The sequence below is a fragment of the Centruroides vittatus genome, unplaced genomic scaffold, assembly GCF_030686945.1.
Source record: "Centruroides vittatus isolate TY-2023 unplaced genomic scaffold, ASM3068694v2 contig_388, whole genome shotgun sequence".
NCBI classification, from domain to species: Eukaryota; Metazoa; Arthropoda; class Arachnida; order Scorpiones; family Buthidae; genus Centruroides; species Centruroides vittatus.
Genome location: NW_027122204.1, coordinates 767772 through 792967, shown reverse-complemented (window position 1 = coordinate 792967; position 25196 = coordinate 767772). Strand labels below are relative to the sequence as shown.

Sequence of the window (25196 nt, the reverse complement as noted above, 5' to 3'; positions counted from 1 at the left end):
TAGATAAGTATAAAGAAAAAGCGTGGCTCATGTCGAGTATAATACGCGGCAGCTAAAGGTCGCTATTGGCCTTAATTGTGGGAAGAGAGCGTCGAATAGGAAGAGAAAAGGAAAATCCAAACAGAGAAGGTCCATGGTAGCGTTTGAAATCGTAGGAAATCAAATTATTAATTAACGAACGGAAATCTCGAGTGAGTCTTGAAAATGATGCCGACTTCCCTGTCTTTGCAGTTATGATTGAATTAGTGGTTAGAAGAGAAGATGTCAGAAGGACTTTAATTCGGGTACCTTCGAGACATTGTCCCAAATATATAGGAAAAGGTTTTTCCTTACTAGAAGCTGTAATTGGTAAACCGTTGTCCTTCCCTGGAGATCGTGTCTCTTCTGACGTTAAAATGATTAAGTCCGACCAAACTTGTTGCCCCTGAAACATATATTCTGTCTTTTGATTTTAGCAAACAATTAGTTAGTTCGGTCGAAGTTTTATCAATTTTTCCAGACTTGAAAATTTCCCAGAACGACTTAATTCTATCCACCTTCTTGCATAGATAATAAACTAAGGATCGAATTGGAATACATTTTGTTAATATCGCATTTTTAATGTTTACATTTTAACGATTTTTCTTTGCCTTCACCAAACAATTTTACACATTTAAAACTATAAACGGCAACGAAAATTAAGAATTTAACACGTTTAAAGTCGCGAAATCTTGCAGTAGATAGGATCGCTCGGAGAAGTAAATGAGGCTGGAGATTACTTAAAGAAATCCTCTTTAAACACTCACAAATTCAAACTTATGAGAGTTTTTTCTTCAGCTAGTAATTGGTAAAAGAAAAAAATAAATAAAAATAAAAAGTAGATTCTGTGTTCGGGATACGTTCTTAAGATACGTGACTTAAATAATCATGGAAAAAAAGATGTCTCCCTCCCCCTCTTTCATTCGAACTCGATGCATTTTGATCAGTGGCGGCTCGATATTCGTCTGTCCACGTTGACAAATCTCATTTAATATGCTTGGTTTTGGCTATTTGAATATGCAAATGTTCGACATAGACACAGTAAAAGTTTTCTCCACTATTTCGGATATGTGCATAAATATCGGAAGTTTTCACTGCCGAATCTTATATTATTAGAATTAATTTACGTTTTCAATTTTTCCCCCCTTCTTTTCTCTTCCTACTTCGCGTTTTTACTTGTGAAAGTCGCAAGAAAGGCAGGTGAAGTCGCTTTACATATTACCTTGTTTACTTAGGCGGGTGATAAATAGGAAAAAAATAGAAACTGAAACGATCTTAATAGTTAAATTAATTATTTAAATTTATATAAATTTCTCTAGAATAAATTAATATTTTGTATAAGGGAGATTTATGTAGGCCTAGTTTATATATCTATACATCTAAATACTTACATACATACAATTAATAGTTAGATTATTTATAAGTTTGTATCAACAGCGCTCGATGAAGAATTTCGCCCAAAAGTCGGGAGAAAAGGCAATTTTATATTATAAATTTTACAAGTTTAAAAAGAGAAATTAAAGGAAGAAGAAAAAGGGGAAGAGAAAGAGGAAAAAATAAGAGCGTGTTAAAAGTTGTGAGAGCGTAAAAAGGCCCGAAGTCAGTCAGTTTGCGTAAGTTTTCCGCTAGAGAAAGAAGCAAAAATGTTTTTGTAACTCGTGTGTTTGCTGGGGGAAGAAACAAAATTGAAAATTGAACCGAGTTCCTCCTTTTTTCATCGGCGTAAAAACGGGGGGGGGAAAGGATAAATGAAGCCATTAATGAAATTACTGGAAGCGTAACGGCGAAGAAATTGAGGTCTTTTTGTCACACCCGCTCAAATCCATTCAATAGAAAAGAAGCCTTTGGGCAGCAGACAAATTAAGAAGTGAAATCCTAAACACCCCTTAAAATATATCCGCACCGAAAATACCTAATTTGTTTCATTAAACGCTTTAAAAGATTTTTAAATCGTCGATACGATTCCATAATTAAAGCTCCTTCAGCACCCCAAAACATGAAAGGTAAGAGGAGATTCGCTTTACTCGTGGGATTTACGTAAACTTTCTAGATGAATATCTCCGGATATTAAATCAACAAAGAAAAAAAACCACTCCTCGACACTCGAATGTGACGTAAATGATTGAATTAAGGAACGGGGGGAAAGAAATAAAATAAAATAAAAAATAAAATAAATGTACTTTTTAACAGGAGAATTTTAAGGATATCAATGTCCTTTTAATCTCCAGAGTTGCCTCCTGATATATAATATGAGAAAAAATATATATATGTCTGGAATTTTCGGATAATTTTATTTTATGTCCTTTTATAGTAAGAGAATATTTTGATAATTGGTATTAAGTTAGAAATCTTCGACATTTAACAACAAGAAAAATCAGAAAAAAAAGAATAATAATAATACGTGACATTATTATAAAGCATAGTACTCGAGAAAGGTTAGAAATATGATGAGGAACGAACAGGAAATTGGCATTATCCTCCATTTAAAATGCGCTTTTATCAGTTAAATATAATTATAATCTTATTGAATTTTTAATCAATTTTAACTTTAAAGTTTAAAATTTAATTATTTCTAAGAAAAATTTCCTAAAACATCTTTATATTTTTTTAAAAAAATAATAATTTAGGCAAAGAAGTAGTAGAATCTCCATCCATTAACACGCGTATCAATTAACATTTAAGTATAATTTTAATTAATTTATAATTAAGAAATTTATAATATTTAACCTGTTCGTTCTTTAATTTATCGTTTAGTTAAAACATTTACATTTTTTTTTTAAATAAGAAAAATAAACATTTAAATTATAAGGAAGCGAAAACAAAACAAAAAAAAAATAATTAAAGAGAAAATAAAAGCAACTACTTTAAATATAGTTACAGACTCTTTAAACACTTAATAACATTTAAAAAAGTAACTAACTAACTAACAATTAAGTTCTTTTTAATGAAATAAATTAATATTAATTACGTTTAGAAACCATGCTCAAGCATAGACACAGGCAAACACTTTACATAAAACACAGACACAATAATTAAAGAAAAAAATTATAAATAAATAAAGAATTAAGTTAATTAAATAAAATAAACGATGCAGATGATGGAAAATAAAATTTAATTCATTCCAAAATATATAAAAATAATCTAAGGGAACTCACTGGCGCAGAGTCCCTCTTCTCTGTACGGGCTTTCCTATCCCTGCTCTCTGGTTAACATTGCGCATCTGAAAGTCTGCAATGGAACAAGAGAGCAAACCCTCATTTTGTTTGACCAAATTATTAACAAAATTTGTTAATAAAGAATAGAAGAAAAATGAATGTTCTAAACAACAATCGACATTTAATAAATTAATTATAAACTGATTTTACTAAAATGATGAGAGAGGGAATGAGACAGAGGAACAGAAGAGGAGGAGGAGGAGTAGGAGGAGGAGGAAAATCAAAAAAAAAAACCAAAATAGGGGAAACAAGAAAATTACTTAGTCCAATTATCCTAAATTAATTTCATTTAAAGTGTTAAAGGATCAATGTTTTGTCTTCTTCTTCCCGATAATTAATAGGAACTAATTGTTTTTGCCAGTGTAAATTAAGTTTACTCTGGCGCATCCATAAATGGATGAGTTCGTGTCTGAGGTGGAAAGAAAAGAATTTTTGAAATAAAAAAAAAATTAAACAAAAAATAAAAAAAGAAAGCGTAAATTCTGCCTGTTTAAGGGTGTTTTGTTTAATAAATATGGTTGATGATTGATTGTGATTATTAAAATATTTTAAGTAGTGTTTGTAATAGGGATGGATCCATTCTAGACGGGCGAGGAGCGATGCGAGCTCGGGTTCTCTTCATTCAAAATACTTTGAATTTTCAATTTTTTTCGAGTCTTTTTTTTTCCTCCCTCAAAAAGTGAAGCTTTTAAAAAGTTGCTTTCCTTCGACGGATGTTATCGAGCAGTCATTTATCGCCGAAAATTTGAAAAAAAAATATATATATATATAGAAAAAAGCGTTACCTCTTGCGAGACCTTAAACCTGGGACAATCCCCATCCCTCATTAGTGATTCTCCATCTAGACCCACAGATATCGTCTTCTCTCATCTAGCCTACACAGATAGAAACTCCCCCGATGCCGAGAGGGTTGCGACTACAAAGAAAAACTTCTCGTCCCCCCGTTTCCCCCAGAAGGCGACAGGTCTAGGGGACGATAAGCGACACCCTGTCTCGCACTGATGTCAAGTGCCTGCCGAACTGGTGTCGATAACTTGATGTCAATAGTGCTGTCGGCTAGCACGATCGACAACCGGCCAAGTCCAGCACGTCCCCCGTAACAGCTGACACATTTCGACTCACACTGTCCAATCTTAATAACTGGTCTCTGACCGAAACTCGGATGATATTAGTGGGCTGTCATCTTGACCAGGCCATCCCAGATCAGCTACTCTGCACCAAATGAAAGCGTTGGACTCCTGCGAAAACCTAATCGGATGACCAGGAAATATTCTAAAGATCCCTTTAATTAAAACGAATTTTATTTTATACGTTAAAGGTTAAAGGTTAAATTGGGCGTTTTAAAATTGGCGAGGTTGTCGAGGCAAATTCGCTAGAAATTTCCCGACTTAAAACTCGTCGGCGATTTCCTCTGTTAATCAATGGTAATTTATAAAGAATTCGCCTTCTGGATGATTAAAACAAATTTGTAAGGGCGAAACAAGCGGAGGAAATGAAAGTTTTGACACTTTAGCCAGGGCGAAAGAAAAGTAAAGCAGGAAGCATCATCTATACTCTCCGTCAGCTTGTTTAGGCTCGGGAGGACGTCAGCCCGAGTTTAGGCGACAGCTTGCTGCACAGTCCCCCTCCGGGACCGAAGAGAGACGGAAATGTCCAACAACAAATGACCCTTACAGACCCTGTTCGAAACATAGGAGGCGGTGGGTGGGACAAATGACCCTTCTGTGTGCAGGTGACTATCAATCTTTTGGCACGGCCGAGTCGAGAACAGAAATCTACGAAACTCGGCCTCGATTTCGTCTTACCATCCGTCCACTTCACTCCCCCACGTTCCTCTCCCCGTTCCTAGCCTGATGTCTGTTTAATTGGCAAGCGGAGAGTTGTGGCCAACAGCTGTCGCTCCTATGACCCAGGCTAACTTTACCTCGCCCCTGGCACACACACACATACACACACAAGCTTCTGCTGGATGCGTGTCCGGCCCGGATGGAAACAAAGAGTTAATCCCTAACGATTTCGATTAAAATTCCAGCAAAAATCTCCACTGGGGGACCCGATCCGGTCTCGCCGCGGCGATCTTTAGGGGGGTCGAGACCCGGGTTGGAAATTTATGACGTCGTGAAAAATCCGCTACGACTCTTCTCCCATCAACATGGCAACCTTTCAACTGCCTCATTGCGTTCCAAAGTCCCATTCTATCTATTACTGACATCCAGTAACCGATGTGATGGTCTGTTTATAGTCTTACTCATTCGATTTTATTGAATTTTTCCTTCCTTCCTGAAAAACTATCAATGGCCTACTCCTCTTACTTACTAATTTTAGTAGCGATTACTAACGATTTTCCTCCCCTGATTAGTACACGCGGTTATAATTTGATTAAGACCAAGGAAAAATAGTCAATTTCTATTGTTATAATAATTATTATTATTACTTTTTTAAAAAAAATAATTAAACGCATCTGTCAACAGAGGAGTTTCGAGTGAAAGAAAATATATATCTTGGCAGCTCGCATCGGATGTTTGATCGACTATTACTCCTCTGTATATATATATAATAATAGATAAACGATAGTTTCCACTTTAAAAAATATTTTTATCGGTAGTGACGCGAATTTTACAATAAATTAAAGTCGAGCGGGCATGATAATCGAAGTATATATCATTTGGAAGGTGGCAATCATTTCTCAAACGGCAACAAACATCAGACAAGTGCTCAAAGGTGAGCGGACAGTTCATTATGCTCGTCTCAAAAACGCATACAACAAGAGCGGCAAAAGACATCAAAAACGCCCGTCAAAACTCCCTTTAACTCGGAGAGATATGGCACTCGGATGATAAATGCTTCGATCCTTTTTCGTTCTATTGTTCCGTTTCCTCTTTGGACAGAACGAAGAGTGAAGAGCTTAAAGAACCAATGAAAACGAAGCACACGTTTGAAACAGGTGCCAGTGATGATCCTAACCTCGCTAGCTCGACTGGAAATGCTGTAAGTCACCCCCTGCCTGGCTTTAAAAGAGTAAAAGATCCTCTCTTTCTCTCCCCCTCCCCTTTAGAACTGGAGTGGGTGACATTGGAAGCGATAGGCCAGCTGTCGTGGCTTCTCATTTAAAATTCATGTTGGAGCAAATATCGGTTGGGATAATTACAAATGTTTCCCTATGATCTATACATGAATATTTTAATTCTATTGACTAATAGCAAGATGAATACGGTATTATGATCTGTTTTAATCTGTTTTAAAGATGTGTATCCGCGTAACTCCGTTCATTAATACGCACTCTCTATAACACTACTTTCGTCCCGGGTTTTAAGCAGCAAACTCACGGAATTCTCGCTCCCTCGCTTCCACCTAAATCTGTGGCTAATTAATGCGTGTAACTCTTACAAAATCTGAAAAGAATATTTACTTATCCTTTCGCTAATTACATCATTTCTACTCCCGAGATATAGGCATCCCCCGCATCTCTGTTAAGTTCTACTCGGTTTTTTAACGTTTACGAATGCTTAAACGCTTCATTTTTTAACTTTTAATATTAATCTATACCTCTATACTAGTTATATAAGCAGCTATCGGGCATTATCCACCCCTAAACCGGCCCAAAATATCATTAATCTCCGTAAGTTTCCATTCCTCGAGCCTAACTTCCTCCCTACGAAATCGCGATTTTCAACCGCATCTTAGCTTATTTTAAACATAAAAAAAGTGCATATAAATAAGGTAAATGTTACTCGCTGGCTCGGCGGAGAGAGGGAGGAGTTTTATTTTAATATTCACACTCTTAATGTTTATGTTATTTTAGATTCGAGTATCAACGAGACGTAACGCATTTTCAACTTTCGTATCACCTACTCAATTCGCTCTGTCCGTCTTTCGTGACGTGACGTGACCCATCACACACGCACATCACTCACGCAACTCGCTCTAATATAACACGTGTTAAATAGCACCAATAGTCAGTTTGGACACCTGTGGATGAAGCGCGTGCGATGAACGGGGGAGAAAGGCTCCTTTTTTTTCAACTCCTGGGAAATTCGCAGATGTCTTTGAGTGCTTCTGACGTATATTTAATGATTGAAAGTATATAGAACATTGGATGTTAGATACAATGCGGTCTTTTCTACAAACATAGATACTGTACTCGACTATAACCTCCGAGCATTGTTATTTTTGGGAATGGAATCTCGCATGGAGAGAGAGAAAACCATTTTTAGATTCTTCACCGCGTTCCGTTGGGACAAATTGAATGCTTTACTTTCCTTAATGATTGTATACGCTTTTGTACGCGCAATTACAAAAATCATTCATTTCTCTACGTTCGGGGAATAACTTCTGATTAAAAACGCCACCGAGTAAGACCGGAAAGTATGATTTACAGGGGGCAAAGTTTGATTTTTGCCTTTAACTTTTCGCTCGTTCCTCTCGGTTACTTAAGTATTAAATAAAGGTTAGAAATATAGAAAAAAATCGTTTGAAATTCGTACATAATATGTCCTTTTTGTCGTAATTTTCGTATTTTTTTTTATAAAAATCGATTGATAATGTCGTCCTAGTACTAGGAAAGTAGTCCAGGATAATAACAGGTGTATTAAACGTTAGGAAAACCAGTGTTCCGAACAATCGAATAAAATGATTGTTCAAAGAATAGTCGTCAATAAAGGAACATCTGCTAGAAAACCCAACTTTGTCTTCTCATCTTTAATGAATTGAACCAGTTGCGCTCGAAAGTTTAATTTGGAGATTGATATTAAAAACTTTAATAGTCTCTATCCCAATTATCCACTTTATTTTCTAACTACGTTCCCTAATATCTCCGGAAGAAGAAGAGGGGAAAAAAAGGAAAACCATTGATAAATAACTCCCCGCATTAACATCTAACTGGAAAAATTCGGTATTTACATTAATAAAATACAAAAGATTCCGATATTTATTGATTAAAGTGATTATTAAAGCTTTAATAGATTATAATAACTGAAAATTTTGTGTTAAAAACCCCCCAAAGTCGAAACCCCCGTCGAATTACTACACGTCGATAAATGCGAGCAATGTACGAAAACGTGATTTACAGGGGATCGAAAGGTACCGATTTTGTATTCTATCTATTATATGTAGAAAGAGGAAACAGTATGGAAGGGAATGGGTACTAAATCAGTGGGAGGAGTCGTCTTTCCCTCGGAAACGTTTCCCATGAAGGAAAGGGGAAGTATTGTACGTGTAAGAATTGATCAAAGATCGACCACTTACAGACGGATCCCGACTTTCTAGTTCAATACAAACGCAGAAAGAAATACAATGTTATTTAATAACACTTAAACCAGATCAGATAAGGTATATGTACGTACGTAGGGAGCGAATGAAGGTTTTTAACAAACCACAGCATTCAATAATAATAATAATAATAATAGTAATAATGACAAATAATAATTGATTCAATTAGAGACGAGTTACACGGAAAAAAATACAAAGAAAAAAAGTGTCAAAAACGTCTACCAATTACACGAGAGCTTTAAGGAAAATGGAAATGAATGGATTTTTGGAAATCGAAAAATAGTAAGAAATACGATTTTGAACATTAAAGAAGAACAGAATAAAAATATACACCAACAATAAAAGTTGAGAGAGAAGTAAGAAGTGGTTGGCTTCACGGTATTCGGGTTTCTCACCCCAATTTCTGACAGTTGTGACACCAGCCTCAAGGTCCGTGCCAAGCTGCCATCTCACCCCCATCACTCAAAGTAAAACACGGGAGGGGCGGAAATCACTTTTCTGCCGCACTAGTCGAAAATAACCCTCCCGTTAGACTTTTTTCGTGTGGTCTGCCCCTTTTTTATTTCCTTTTCTACTCTATAGGGACCTTGCATTTGCATGTGAAGGGGGAATTTTTTATTTTTTTATATTTCTCCCCTGAAAAAATATCCTTTCTCTCCGGCTCCATCCTTCAACGCCTCGAATTTTCTTTACTCCGACGAAACAGCCGCTTCGGTCCAGAAGTTTTGCTAACTTTGTCATCTTTCCCAACTTTTTTCTTAACTTTCTATCCATTATATTATTATTATTCTTATGAAAATGCTTGGAGAATAAACTTTAATCGAGTAAATATAAGCAGATCGGGAGAAAGTTGAAAGGATAAATCGGTTTAAAAAAGAAGTAATGGGGAAAGTTTAAATTAGGAAATGTGGAGAAATGTTTTGAAAGGTGAGCATTAATGATGCGGATAAAAAGTGGATAGATCCGTGATTAGAGATGAGTTTAAAGAAGTATCGATAGAGCAAATATTATCAAGAATATTAAGAAGAGTTAATAGACTAAGAGGATCATTTGCGGATAGAATTAATCTCTTTTTAGACGACGATACAAGAAGGAATGCGAGAAAGATGCCATTAAAGGACAATGTAAACAAATCGTCGGGTTGCATAGGAATTGGGCCGATTTGAATCAATTTAAATTGATAGCCTGAGATGAATAATTATGAGACGATAACAGGCAATAGGAAGTGTTTTTATAGACAATATTAATAGCTGACTTTTTGAATGATTAATGACCAAACGCTAAACAACGGTTTTCGGATCTCTTAAACAAGAAGGCTTTTGGATTTTTTGCATCGGAGCTGTAAATTAAACTTCTTGTGACTAAATGCTTCAAAAACAAACCAGCCATATCTTTCTGTTCGGTATGCAATTCCTTTTCTACGCAGACACCAGCGACTAATCACGATCTTTGGATCGTGAGAATCCCACGTCAAGCGTGAGACCAACCGGAAGTTCCTTCTCGACGCTCTTCTCCTCCCCCAAAGTCCCATTAATCACTCCGAGCGCAGAGAGTCTGTATCCCTCCTTTAATTGTACCTTCCTGGTCCATCTGTCTCCTTTAACGTCTAGTAGCAAGTTGCGCCAGTGCGTGGCGCGAGGCATTTGATGTACGGCGCAACGTCGACAGGTAGCGCCGTTCGGTACAAGCCCATGCAATTAAAAAACCATTTACATAGTAACCCATTGCCGAAGTGTAGAGGCAACGGGGCGAGAGGTAAGAACTGCAAAGTCGCAGAGTGAAGGGGGTGAGAGAGCACAAACGGTAATTGTCCCCCACCCTTCGCCTCGTCGCTCGCGGACCAACGAACAAGGAGCATTCATCATCTGCAACCCTGTAATCGGGACACCTTCGTTTTGGCACGACGCAAAAATCACCGACGAACGTTGAAATCTTCTCTCTTCTTCCCGCCCTCCCATCTGTACTCAGTCAGCTTCGTGTCGAGTGCTAGTAATGACTCTTGCCTCTTTTCTCTATCACTCGTCTATCCGCCCAGATCCAGCCGAAAGATGAAGAAAGTGTCTGCGTCTAATAGAGCGAATCTGGCTTGACGATGTACATTCTGATCCCTCTGGTCGCAGCAGACGGGATTTTTCCGTTTTTTTATCGCGACAAAACTTCTCTTAAACACTTTTTTTCCTTATTCGACATTTTAAATTCTTTAACCGTTGAAGGAGAAAGAAAACAAACTCCTATAATGCTCCATCTCTGCTTAAATTTCTCTCGCTTATCCACCTTTCTCTATCTTTTATCGCCGGATTTATTAAATTAAAAACGAAAATAATAGTTAATTATTATTCGAACAACGACGTGTTTCGCCTAAAAATATAACTTCAGAAGGAAAATTTAATCATTTGAAAACGTTAAAAAGCGCGGGCAGAGTGGGAAAGTGTGATTTACAGGGGCGAGAGAGGCCTGGAAATGCAAAACGCTGCACGCTTTCAATTTTAAACAACCCGAGAGGGAAAAAGACAAATCGCATGATCCTTTAATGATTAAAAACTGTGCCTTTTGAATAAATATTACAAAAGGAGCGAAAAGAAAGTCCTTTTGCGGTTAAACTTTTCCTCGTATTTCGATCGTTCCGACAAACTCGAACAGAACGTCGTAGAAAAGTAAAAAAGGAAAAAAGTCTGTTTTCGGCTACACCTCCCCACCCCCCTCTTTCCTGCCTGCCCACCAAAATCTCCCAGTCCCACCATCAAACTCAAATCCATCACTCAAAGTTTTATTAAGGCATTCTGGGTAAGCTTTAGCCGTCAGCTGGACGTGTTCGGAGCACTTCTAACAGAGGAGGTGGATGCAGTCCGAAAACTCCGTCGAATATTTAGTACCATTAATCAGTCTTAACGTTAAAGTCAATTAATTACGCCAAGTTGGGATTATTAAAAATCTTTCTGCCGCCGCAGTCGATGAGTTGGGGCGATTTTTGGCTACTGGAACTTCCGTTTTGGGGTAGCAGCTGTCGGATTAAGAAGGGAGAAGTGTATCCTTGGATTAGCTGATCAAGTGTTGATCGACTTTGTACGATAGATGATGTCGAAAGATTAATCTTTTTTTACTTCTCTCCTCTTCTTTCCCGCCCTTATATTAATTGAAACGTGTACTAAACACTAAACGAAGCTAGATTAATCAATTGGCAAATGCTTAATTAGTAAAAACCCTGACCGACAACCGAATCTTTAACAGTAAACAAATATATAAACCGCAACTGCAGCTGGTTATTATATAAACATTAATAGTACTTCTATAAGTGTTTAAAAAAAACTCAAAGTTCGATAGCCGTTAGGAAATGCTATTATGGTAATAAAACAGTTACAATTAATGGATTAAATTTAAACCCTTATAAACATACTCCCTACGAAACTCGGTTGAAATTAGTGTTATTTTTATACAAAAAACAGAGAGAATATTTAATAAAACTCGATGACTGCACTCGGAAAGAGAGCCTTAAACATAGAAAAGCAGAACAGACTGCAGATATCTCTCATTATACCCCATTCTACCTCCCGGGCTGCTAGAAAAAGAAAAGAAAGAAGAAAAAAAATCACCTTATTACGTTTATCGTGCGCTTTTTTGCCTGTTCTCATTCTCTCTCCTTTGCTCTAAATAGAAAAACAATCGCATCATCTGCTGCATGTGTGGAGAGGCTCTGACGGGTGATGCGATGTTAAATAGTTGGTAGCACAGTCATTCTGCGAAATAACATTGGCTCCGATTTCCCCCCACGCCAGTCTCTTAAACGAAAAAACTATCCTCTAGCTGGAAATTAACCTTATATTGGAAGGTAGAATTAGTTGTTTGGTTAGGAGTGCGGATTCCTGTAGCCGTTTTTTACCTCCTTTACCACTCTGGTATCATTGATCCCGCTACGAGAAAACAATGAGTATTGCTTACTTATTTGATGGACGAGATTTTTCGGAGGATGCAGCCTTTAATCCGAGAATCATTTAGCTCACAAAACCTTTTTCCTCCTCTCCAGCTCGTAACTTAATTTCCCAGCCGATTTTAATGATAATTAATACGTAAAACAATAGAGGAAAAAAAAATAATCGAAATACTTTAATTGCATTTGGAATAATTACATTAATTAACGTTTTTAATTGAGATTCTACTAGCGAAATTTCTCTTTCGAGTCGCAATAATTCCGATAGAAGCGGAAAAATAGGCCCAGCATCCCTCTTCGCTCCTCCGCATCTTTATTAAAACTTTACGCAATAACGCCGTATTATGTTAGTCGAAACTGTAGTTTGATTTACGTCTTCTCTCATTAAAATAGACCTACTTATTACGTGGATACGTGGTGCCAGCATCCCCAGCAGAGATACAAGAACCAAGGAGTGATGCGGCACCTCTTTAGAGCCAAAACTTCCTAATTAGAAGCAAAAGTGGGATAGAAAGGAACCAGAGGTTTGGTGTAAATCCTTCTCTTTAGCATAATAGCTGCTGTTTCCTCCAACTCGAAGAGGATTGCTTTATAAATTACCAGCGATTCTAATCAGTATTCATATTCCCCTAGTGATAATATTAAACGATATTCGCAGTTGATGAATGAAAAGAACGAAAAAAGGCAAACTCCTTTGCTATAGAAATGAAGTGTTGGTCGCCTACCGATCTCATTCCCGTTTGTCTCGTGGATGTCACGTGATGCCGAGATTTATACCCCGAAAGTTTGTAATCAATTGAATACATGTTTAAGGAACGGGGCCGTTCTGGGAGAGGCGAACTTTTGCAAAGTGTCGTTTAGATTTTAATTGGTCCAGCCGAAATCTCTGTCATTTATGACGTTTTCGCCACTCGAATCGGCTGTTATAAGGCGAAAAGAATTGTTTTGGCTAATTGGAACAGGGCCGGTTGAGCGTCGAGAAGTGCAGACAATTGTCCAATTTGGGACTCGGAGGGGACGTTGCAGTTTGTGGTTTACTGACGGATAATTGGTGCTACACGACGATACTGACTTTAAAACCGGTTATTTCCCGACGAATGAGAGTGATTGGGGCATCTTCTATCCGAAAATGACTTCGGGAGGGGGCAACCTGCACTCCAAGTATGCTTTTCACTAGCTCTAAGTTTGACGTTCCGATCGAGACAACGGCAAGATAACATAAATATAGCTATACTCTACAGATAATAATGATCGTAAGAGGCAGGGACATGATTAGAAATGATAGACTGGAATTTTAATACAGGGTGCAGAGAATTATGAAGAACAGAGCAGGAAGATTAAGATAGATTTAAGCTTAGGAGCATCGTCTAAACGTGGAGACAGCCGAGAAGATAATGCGGTTTGAGAGCTAAAATTGCGCTTAACATAGCAAAACAGGTGCTTAATCTAATTGCAATTTAACCCGAAGCAGAACTTGCATTTAATTGATACCAAATTCGACACCAGATGGCGTTACGGTTGAACAGCCAACAAAGTAGAGAAGGCTTTGACAAGATGGCGGATGCAGAAGGCGACTTTTTTGATCGAGTTCGATAATCAGTTAATTAATTGAGGAATTCCGCTCTTCTTTAAAACGGAAAGTAATCAAAATGATTGCGAATGCTTCCAGTCGATGAGAGTTGCAGATTTTTCTCCGACACTTTAAATAGTTTAGTTGGAAAACTGAGTTTCTGGATAAGAATTCCACTTGCCAGATTGCCAGGCATTATGAAAATATCCACGCCATTAATTACACAAACCGTAACCGTGAATTTTTACATTTAATAGCTGGAGATTTTTCATCTTCCTCCATTTTAAATTTATTCGCGTTGTAATGGGGCGGGTTCAAAAATGACAATGGTCAAAATGTGACGAACGAGAGTCCCACGAGAAAGATTTAAGGACGAAGTAACTTCTCCTGGGAATGGATGAAACTAATTTCTTGTTAGATCCAGGACAGGTTTGTTTGTTCACGGGATATACGTCATTAGTGAGGCCAACATTCCCTTGGGAGCTACCCTCTCCTTTGGTGCAGCCGTTTGCTTTCGTTCGCGGTGTTAGACTTAAGTCGTTGGTCGTTTGTCCAAACTTGTGTTTATCCACTCGCATAGCTCCTTGTTTTTATGATAAATGTTTCGCCCTTCTTTAACTTTTCCGACTGCCTACAAAATGGCGGCTCTTCGCTGGCTTGGTCGAACGTCCTCCACGTTGGAGGGCATCTAACGCCTATAGATACGAGCGTAGAACAATTAAATCTAGAAAACCAAGCAGATAAACTCACGGAAACGGAAGTATTTCGTTTTAAGAAAGCGCTGGAAGACGAATTAATTAAAGAATTTTAATCTTTGAGGAAAAGTTTGGAAGATTATCTACTATAAAGTTGGTTTGATTGGAGTTTCTTTCGGGACGTAAATGCCTCGGCGATAGTTTCGTCCCCGATTGTATAGGCCACTACACAACAACTAATGAACTATGCTTTTGCGTGCCACAGAGGGGAACGCAAGGTAATTATGTAAAACTCTCCTCCCTCCGGCCTGGAAACACGTGGAGTTAACAGTCAATGACTGGTACGGGGTAAATCGGAGGATGGGCAACACCTGTTTATTCAACTAATTAACTTTGCCGGCTAGCAGGGCGCAATCGCAAAAGTCGGCGTGAAGAACGTTATGGACGAAAAAATGCCTCTATATTCATTAACGATAATGGAGAAACATTCTTTTATTATTTATAGAATTTGCAACCGTCCACTCTTCCAGGCAACGATTATCTTAACGAAAAAACAAAGGGAAAAAAACCATACTTTTGCTCCACATGAATGGATACGAGATCCTCCTTTCCAGTTTTCAACATCGCTAGAGTGAGGGACGGACGACTCTCAATTACAGTCGAATGCAAATCAACTAAAGAATTAGGAGGTAGGGAAGGTTCGGAACACGTGTTTTGGCTTTAGATTACGGACCGGGACACGTAGGCCTTGCCATTTTAAGTCAAAGTTGCGAGTCGGAGTCGGCTGAAGGCAAGTTTTTAAGAGAATCTTTTTTGAACTTTCCCCCCTTTTTCTTCTTGTAGAATTTCGAGAATAGACAGATCTCATTTCGATTCAAGTGCAGTCAAAATGATGCACAGTCCATTGACTGCGACCAAATCGTCACCTAGCAACCACAAGTGATGTCTGAGAATGACACTTGTCATGCTGTCCCCTGTTGGGGAGTTCGGTCTGCGGTGCAGGACTGCAGAGCAGGAAAACCTCCATACCCTAGAGAATTATGTGTATTGACACTCAATCTATAGCTGTCTATCGTCAAACGATAAGGTTTGTGAATCATTTCAGGGACATTCGCTTGTGTGTATGTTAAGGAGATTGGTCCAAAGAGTTTATAAAACAATTTCTAAACTTTATTTTAAACGGCGAAAAAAAAATTATCGGAAATTTTTACGTGGCAGTTTCCACGGGAAAAATTCGAATAAAGGCGAGGAAATTCGTAAAATTTTTTGAAGAAAATAAGTTTCTAAGTGTCAAAAGTTTCGGATGAGCGATATTCTTGGCCGTGTTTACTCGTTTCGGGCTTAAAAATGGAAGGTTTTTCTCCATTATCCGTAAGAAGAACACGCGTAAGAAGCGCGATACACGTTAAATTGAAGTAAAAAATGGCTAATTTGTAGCATTTGAAAGAAGAAAATTACTTAAGATTCCTTTTATAAACAAGATAAAAAGTTCTTTTTCAGTGAAAAAAGCAAGAAGGAAAGAAAAAAAGAATTAAAGTCGGTCGAGTAAGTCGAAAGCAATTTTTCCAACGACGATGCTATCAGATAATACGCATGCCTGGAACAATCTTAAGCAAGAAGTAGGTAGATGATAGGCGAGATGATGTCAGACGTCCTGTCTTTTCACAGATACATAAATTATCGAAGCGTTTGTCCGTTGAAGTTAATATGCGACCATGCAATGGAAAAGCATCAAGTTTAATGGTTTTTCGCACGCATCAAGAAAAGCTTTGTTGTATTTAACAGACTTAAAATGATATCCAGCTGTCTGCCGAGTTAACGTTTATATTTGCAGAGAAGTTCATAAAGTTAAATTTGTTTCTGGATGTGAGAATCCAGTTAAGCATTATGAGGACGATTCATTAAATTTTACAACTGAATTATTCGTAAGGATTGTGTTAAGGTGGAGTGCGAGATAATGGTTAAGGAACTGTAGTGGCGTAAAGGGGATCTGCAGGTGATGCTCCCTAGCGAAACGTTCATTATTCTCCTCTAATTACGTGAATATCCCTCTTCTGGCTTTTTCATTTTCCTCTAGTTTTTGGGGGAAAGTTGCAATTCCGCAACTCGAGACGTTTCCTTCCAGCAACTCGACCCTTTCTCTTAATGGTTTGCTTTACAGAATTTAAGATTTCTACTAAATAATCATTATGTTAAGTCGTTAAAACGCGTTAAAAAATTAAGAAAACCTTATGTTACGAGTATTAAAAGAGGGGGAAAAAAGTAGAGCCGAATATGCTTTATCTTCGCGGGAGATGCAGGAGAGGGAGAAGAGATCAACTCGGGAGGGGGGATATATTCACGGATGAAGGGGCGTCCACCGTGTAAGATTGATACATAAAAAATAACAGGCAATTTTCCTCTCCTGCTATAGACATCTGAAACAGTAAATAGTTGAAGGAACAAAGGCCGAAACCTGTTGTTAAAGATCTCGTATCGAAAACGAAAGTGACGACAATAAGATCATTTAGTAACTACACCATATAACTTCGATTTATCCTACTCTCTCTATACCTTTAATTCCTTTTTTTTAAAAATATTTATATAAACTGTAAATTTAATTAATGCAAAACATTATTATATATTATATATAAAATTGCTTAAAGTTTAAGCATATATAGAAAAAAAGAGCAATTATAGTCCTCGTCTCTGGCTATAATTATCTTTCTTTGGTACGTTTTCCCATCTCTCGCCTGGAATAAATTTAAGCTATTATAGCTAAATTACAGTCGAGGGAAGTTATTATAAGTTTTTAAAGTGCAGAACACTTTCAAACGGGCAACTTTCTTGCATTTTTCAACCGATTATTTATGGAAATATTCAAAAATTCTGCGCCTCTCATGCCGGAGTTTAATGCGCTTTCTATCAATGTAGGCCAGATAATATTTGCCTTAAATTCGGTTAGTTAATGGAGATAAAGAATTAAATTAAACAATGGGCAAGAATTTAAGTTATAGATTTAACGGGTAATGCGTTTTTCCTAGCTCCCAACGAAGGAAAACTTGGGAGATTGATGCTACTCCGGCAAAAAATAAAGTGATAAACTTCAATATTCCTTCATTAAAAACGGTTAAAGGAAGCCATTATTTGATTTTCTAGGAAGAAGAAGTAGAAAAAAAGAATCCAGTCCAACTCATTATATTATAGCCAAAAGAATATATTCCCGTATTCGATTCATTTAAGTGAGAGAAGAGAAAATTCTCTTCTACATATTCGCACTTTGTTTATCGTCTTTATTATAAATTCTACTTGGAGAAACTTCGATACAAATTAAGAGAATGCGGAACAAACCCGTGCAACCGAACTATGCATTACGTCGTTGGTATTCGAGTTTAATGCGCGTAACATGTAGAAAGCGAGTAATGATTTGTCGTAGACTTTACTTGGGTATTTAGTAAGGTGGACTATTAACGAGGAACGCATTTATCAAGGCGAATATTCTTGTGTTGCGTGCTGGAAATTCGGTTTTTGGAATCTGACATAAAAACAAAGCGGTCAGTGGCCATCGGAGAAGTAAAATATAAAAAAAAGAATGAGAAAAAAAAGTACGAGAAGAAAGAGGGGAGAAAAACAAAGCGGACGAAAAACGAGGGACTATAGATGCCATTAATCAGTCATCGTACCCTTCGGTGGTACCACATTAAACTGCACGTCATTCCAGTGGGTCAGCGTTTTCAATAACTTAAACTCCGTTCCTCCCCGACTGCAGTGACTGGTGGCAACTATATAACACAGAGCGGGACACACGATTTGTCACTGTCAAGGACGTCACAGTCGCGCGTGGCGCGGAGGCGAAACGAAAGAGTCGCCACGTAGAAGGTCAGCGTGAGTCTCCCTCTCGACTTCAAACCTTAACTCGGGTCGGTCCTGTAATTTCAGTTGGACTGGACTTTACACCATAATTTTCGTATACCGTTCCATTTGTGACAAAAATTCCATAAAAGAGCACTATAAGTAAGAGAGTAAGGGAATCATTTCAGCTACATTCCCCTAGTGTAGGGGTGAAAGAGGCGTATACCCGTGTCCCTTTGTTAGTAAGGTTTGTACTCCCCCCTGCCTTTCTTGGCTAGCGACAATAGCATGGAGTCGGCCATGTTTAATAGTAGTTTCGACGGCGCAGTCCGTGGCCGAGCTACACCGTTATTATCCGCTGTGTATTTTGGCTGCGATGGGAGAAGAGCCGAAGAACGAGAGGAGAAGCTGGCGAAGAGAAGAGGAAAGAAGAAAAAAAAAAGAAGAAGAAGGCAGCAAGAGAAAGAGTGCTTAATTTTACGTGAAAGAGAGAAAGGGGAGGGTGGACCACCTGCCTGAGGATAGGGCAAGCGGGTGGCCGAGTTCCCACACATTTCAGAAGACAAGATGATAGTGTCATGTTAAGAGAAAATGACAGAGAGAGAAAAAGTTGTTCCGAAGTCTTATAGAGCGTGTTCGCGATTGTTGCTGCATTGTTAGTCTAGATGGAAGGTTTCCTGCTACTTTGGCTTGTTAACCGTACGCCTTACTTAATAATAATAATGTATAACGGCATTAACTTCTGCAGATTTCTGCCCTCTCTACGAACTCCCCCATCCCAGCTTGCAGTGGACGGGGTGGCGAGTTTGACGCGCTGCAATATAGTGACGTGTCAATGTCGATGTTGGATATGTCGAGACCAGAGGAAGAAGCTATCTCGGGAATCTTATGACATATTAGATGCTCTTCTCAAACACCAAACACCATTGTCCTCTTAAAGATTTCTTTTATCCTTAGTTTATTCTAGAATGGGTTTCGAGCGTGTAGATTCGGAACGTGGCATTTAAAGTGTGGAAGAGTAATCGTTGGATTTGTGTGTCAGGTGAGAGCTTGTGGGGAATTTGTGTGTATGTGTTTTTAAGGGAAGCCAGCGTTGTTGTTTTCCTAATTCGCAATATCAGAAACGAACGTTGAAGACACCTCTAAGACATACAGACGAAATTAACGACTTCTGCCCCCTCCGCAACACTCACTCGGAGAAGAACAAAAACCATAGGACGATCTATATTCAAACGTTGATGCCGGGAGGGCTGGAGGGTTAATTGTTCCCCCCGCTCCTTCATCTCAACACACGGAAAGGACGGAAGAGATATTAATGAACGGTCCTTGCGAACTGGCAAGGTGTGAATTTGGCAAAGTCGTTATCTCGATGCTTACGGGAAGGAAGCGAACGGGGCGGGATGAAAAAACAGAAATCAGGAGGCAGGGGGGACGCAAATTAAAAACGGCCCTCTTTGCAAAAAGTAGGGAGTGTAGCTCTCTGCAGAGAGTACCTCGGGCAGATGTCTTGTTCCCAGGGTAGCGCCGATAATTAGAGATACATCAAGTTAAAAGTTTGTTAAGAACAACACGCGCTTAGCCGCCCATTCTGCATTCGAACGAGGGAACGAGGGGGGTAAAGGCGAGAGACGAAATGAATGGTGGGAAAAAAATTGAAACTAGGATGGAAGTGATAGATAGAGGGTCCGATCCCTCTTCCTGTCTATGCCAAAGCGCTGCACAGTTCGTTAGAAAAACTCATTATCGGAGGCGTTTACAAATTAGAAAGTTTTTTCCCCACCTTATGACGTCACGCGAGTGGTAGGGTTAAGAAAACGAAACAAAATTTTCCGAATTTTGTCTTCCTCCCCCTTTCCGTCAGGTAACGAACGGAGAGATTTTAAGAGGGGCAAAAAACCCGGACAGGGTAATTAAACAAGGCAAGCTGCACAAGCGTCTAGTGTTTGGGTAATTAGATTTGGAGTTTTCCTCCTCCGGATTCTTTCCTCCAAATCCGTTAATGTGGGACTGTTGTTTAATTATTGTTTTCGAACGGCAAAGATCGCCAATTTTTCTTTTCTTGTGCAAAAACTTTCCACCGACCGACAAATTTGAATAAAAATCTACTCTCGAAACTTTTCAACTATCCGCCTTAATCTACTGCTTAACACCCAACTTTCCGGTCCATCCCCTTATTTTATTTTCTTTTTTTCCTTATCTAAGTCGCCATCAACCTGTTGGAAATCCGTTGCCCATTGATTTTCCACCTTATCTACCCACTTTGCTCCCTTTGCCAAGTTGATAAAACACTCGAGAAAGCGGCCAGGACCCGTCCAACACGGGTTTAAACGTCGTTGTATTGGGGTATAAGAAGCTTAATTACGGGCTAGAAGACGGCAAATCACATTACCGAGCTTCGACGTTACAACTAGAAAGAACAATATTTATAATTGCACCACATCGAACCTAAACTGAAATATGTACAAGCTCTATCTACTCTCGGGGCAATTGTTACCGTACGTAAAATCATAGACCGTCCGACAACTTTTGGGACATTCCTATCCCCAACCATATCGCCTTAACTGGATTAGGCGGTTGGGTTCTCTTAACCCTCCACCCCCCCAGTTCTCTTAATCGGGTTATGGAGGGGCACAGATCAACAAAGCGTCAGTTTCTAATCAGGTTGCAAGCTGTGAACAAATAGTGCTACAGTCTTATGTCCTTAGAGACTTGGCTGTTTGCTGGGCGACGTGTGTACACGCCTTCCTTGTTCGGTGGTGGGCATTAAAGTTAAGGGGAACGGAACATCCCTCATTGAAACAGTCTCGTAGATAATCTTTGCTACCTTTTCTTTGTTTTAACTTTTTTCCCTTCGCTACTTTGTAAGCATTCTGTCTTCAAAAACACCCAATTTTACAAACTTTCGATTCTTTCGTGTGTTTTGATTTTTCTTCTACCGCGACATAGAACACGATAAGCTAAATAAACACAAGCTTAGGGCCTTCCTTACCGGTCTATACCTTAGGGCCTCGCATTTTTTAGGGGTAGGGGCCCGTTATATTCTACCATTTAAGGCAGCGATTCTAACTCGAGCGCCGGATAGAAGGCGAAGAAATTAAGCATTTAAATTAATATAAAACGCAGTATATTAGAGGAAAAATACGTAAAACATTTTTATAAATTGAACGGGAAAAGATTAAATTTGAATTTAAAAATATACTTTTAATTAATAACAACTTGAAGATTTATCGCCTTATAGTAAAGATATCATCACAATTTATGGATACATCTCCTGTTGGAGTGTATATAACTAATTCCAGGAAAGAAAGTCAGCATATCAAAAAGCTTTCGTACTTCGTCACTTAATAGATTGACTCGACCCGAACTCTCGGAATGTACTGTGCGTGTTTGGGTTGGGTGGGAGAGAAATCACGGAACATTAGGTTCTATTCTTCTCGTCTAGACGGTCACGGTACAATTAATTACTGTTAATTACCTAATTACTGAATCTAGGAAGGAGGGATTTTGCGCTACCTCCTCCCCACACACACACACACACACACACATACAGAGAGACACACACACACACAAACACACACACACACACACACACACACACAGAGACGAGTTCGTAAGCAGCTAGTCGAAGCGGAGTTTCTCCATTAGTTCTGCTTCTCTGAGCTCGACAATTTGGGAAAGGGACTCAGGGTCACCATATTGATCGGGCCCTGAACCGAACGAACGTCTCGAATATTTCGTGGGCCCGTTTTTTCCTCGAATTATTAAAGATACAATCGACAAAGGTTCGAAGCTTTATCGACCTTATTGTTTATTGGAACTGCTATTTCCACCTGATTCTTAACTTCTACTAACTGCTGATGAAGACATTGCTCAAGAAGAAAATGTCTGCTCTCTGCAAATGATTGATGTTTGTAACTTGACCGATACCACCTGGATCTGGGTTCACTAAACTCGCTAAAGCTGCTCCTATGTGGTTTCGACGTTAAGTTTCCTTTCATTTTTTTTTTTTTTTTTATACTTTTCCTTATTTTCCTCTTCCATATTTCCTAATTTCGCGTTGATTATTATAAATTTGGGCCATTTTTTTATTATTTTAATAACTTAACACCGTCTTTCTGTAGAATTTACTAAGCCAGCTTAGATTAAAAACTGGCTGACACTCCAAACAATTAACTATCTGGATAAGAGATAAAAGGCTAATATATGCAAAACACACTACCGGCAATTATAAACCTTATCTAAAGTAAACAAAAATATTGATTGAAACATCATAAATATTATTTAAAAACCCGATTAATAACGTCATAAAATTCACTTTAATTTAACAGTAAAGCCATCTTTCGAAGGTTGTCCTGCGCCTGGCCACACCGTTAATTGTTTTTAAGTCTTCCCCCCCCAACTAAACCTTCTCGTCGGTTTAAAAAAATAATAATAATAGTAAAATAAACATTTAATCAACCATTTAATGTTTCAAATATGTCCTTTCAATAAAAAACAAACAAAATTATTAACTAATAGAGACCTCACCTCCAGTATTTGTAGCTGAACACCAAGGGGATGCTGACTTACCTGTAAAGAAAGCATTCAAGAAAACAGTTGTGATTTTCTTAATAAAGTGTTCTCTAAGGCTATCTGTTGTTAGGCCTGTCATTCTCTCTCTCTCTTTTTATATATATTATTATTTTACACTATCATAAATAATTTATTTTTTAAGAAAAATCACCAACCAAGAACTGCTTACCGTAACAAGTGCTACTGAGGGAAAAAAATAAGAAAAAATAGTGAAAAAAGCGCTTAAAATAACTTGGCAACCGTACAAAATAATAGAAAATTGTTAGGTTATAAATGAAAACTTAAATTATTATTTAATTATTTAAAATAAAATACAGGCATACATGCACACACACAAGCGTACTGTACGTATAAAACTATACTTACAGGCTATATAATAGTATATAATTTATATATTAAATGACTTACCTATTGATGCATGCAACTTGAAAGGTTAAAATTTATTTAAATTAATGAATATTTTTGTGTTTTTAAAAGCCATTTTGAACTGGATATATGTGTAAAAAAAGCGTGTACACTGTATGATGTGTATCTAAGTAAAGAAACGTATAAAAAGAAATAAAAGGAGACATTTTTCGTGTTAAAAGATCGTTTTAGTGTTTATGTTTTTGTTTTATTTCATGGAAAACGAAAGGGAAAGTTGAAAAATATATATATATATATAAATTTTAAAATTACAGGAGCCGGAGATTTGATTAGAAAGTCCTTTAAGAAGTGAAGATTATTGTCTGTTATTTACAAAAATTTGTCATTCAAAGTAGTTTATTTGATTGGAGTTGAATGAAACTTAACAAATCGAAATTGAATTTCGAGTTATTCGCTTATAATTTGCATATAAAAAGACAAATTAACAGGATTTTCGTAGAGTGTAGGCCTAATTCGTAGCATTAAAAAGCATACGAGTATACGTTTATACAGGGAAGATGGGGATTAGAAACGATTCTTTTATACCGTAGGAAAGTTATGAACGATTAAAAACAAGTAAAGGCCTCAAAAAATAATCTCTTTTATCCTTTTTTTTATAAGAAAACCGAGTGAGACTGTATGTAAGCGCGTGATATCTTTTCAATCACATTCACAAATCTAGACAAACAACCTTTGCAAATCCTCAAAACGTAGCATCCTCCAGCATCCTTCTATAGCTTGATTCTCTTTAACTGTCACCGTTAATGACGTTTATTTTGTAAGGAGTTGTATTTTATCGTTTTTTCATGTTGCGAGTTCGGAAATACGCAGATCGAATTCAACGTTATTCCAACTGTCAGCCGAAGGTGGGACATTTCGGGATTATGGAGACATTTCTGGTTCCGATAGATAAGTCCGTTGACAGTGACGGGTATATAACGTTTGTTGCTGTCACACGTGTCCAGAGATGGCATTGACGACAGCCAAAGAATGTAGTCCGCCGTTTTGAATTTATTTCCTTGCACCCTACTCTGACCATTCTTGTGACTCTCTCTCTCTCTCTCTCTCTCTTGGATTCGCTCTTCTCGCTCGCTCTGCTGGGATTTGCGCTGGCAAATGCAAACAAATGAAACCCTCTAATACATTAAATAGTGGTCACTTAGTTTATATACGCGATTAGGAAACAATTACATGCGATGTTCGAGTTTACGAGCGTTAAATCTGTCGAGGATAATTCAAGGATTTTTGAAAAACGGGAGCATCCCTAAGTAGAGATGAGGATGATTTCTGAATGGATTCGTGCGTAAAATTCAATCAGTTTTTGCTTAAATTGCTTGAGAAAATCAGTTCTTTTGTGGATTTCTGTTAAATGAGAGCATCTCTGCTGTAGAGATAATGCCAATTTCCAATTTTGTGAATAAATTTTTTTGAGTAAAAGTAAATCAGTTTGGTTTAAATTGCTTGAGAAAATCAGTTCTTTGAAAAATAATTTGAGGACTTTTGCAAAGCGAGAGCATCTCTACGTAGAGATAAGGCTAATTTTCAATTTTATACATAGATTTTTGCATAAAATTAAATTAATTTTGCTTAAATTGCTTAAGAAAATAGCTTCTTTGTTTAATAATTCGAGAATTTGTACAAAACGAAGTCATCTCTACGTAAATCTAAGGATAATTTCCAATTTTATTAATAGAATT

General features: G+C 37.8%; 1 protein-coding gene across 4 annotated transcripts in view; it reads right to left on the bottom strand.

Annotated features, from left to right (window-relative positions):
• The window catches only part of LOC136975761 (hepatocyte nuclear factor 6-like), a 68316-nt gene that overhangs the window by 6943 nt on the left and 36177 nt on the right, over positions 1–25196 (bottom strand). Inside the window, exons 2-3 of one of the 4 annotated variants that reach the window (XM_067270852.1) lie at positions 23050–23091; positions 3174–3246 (exon numbers count right to left, since the gene is read on the bottom strand). The exons of 1 other annotated variant lie outside the window; for it this stretch is intronic. In XM_067270852.1, the coding sequence (XP_067126953.1) occupies positions 3174–3246; positions 23050–23091 (115 nt within the window). The remainder of the gene's footprint in view (positions 1–3173; positions 3247–23049; positions 23092–25196) is intronic. 2 more of the 4 variants (XM_067270850.1, XM_067270853.1) reach the window with 2 other exon arrangements.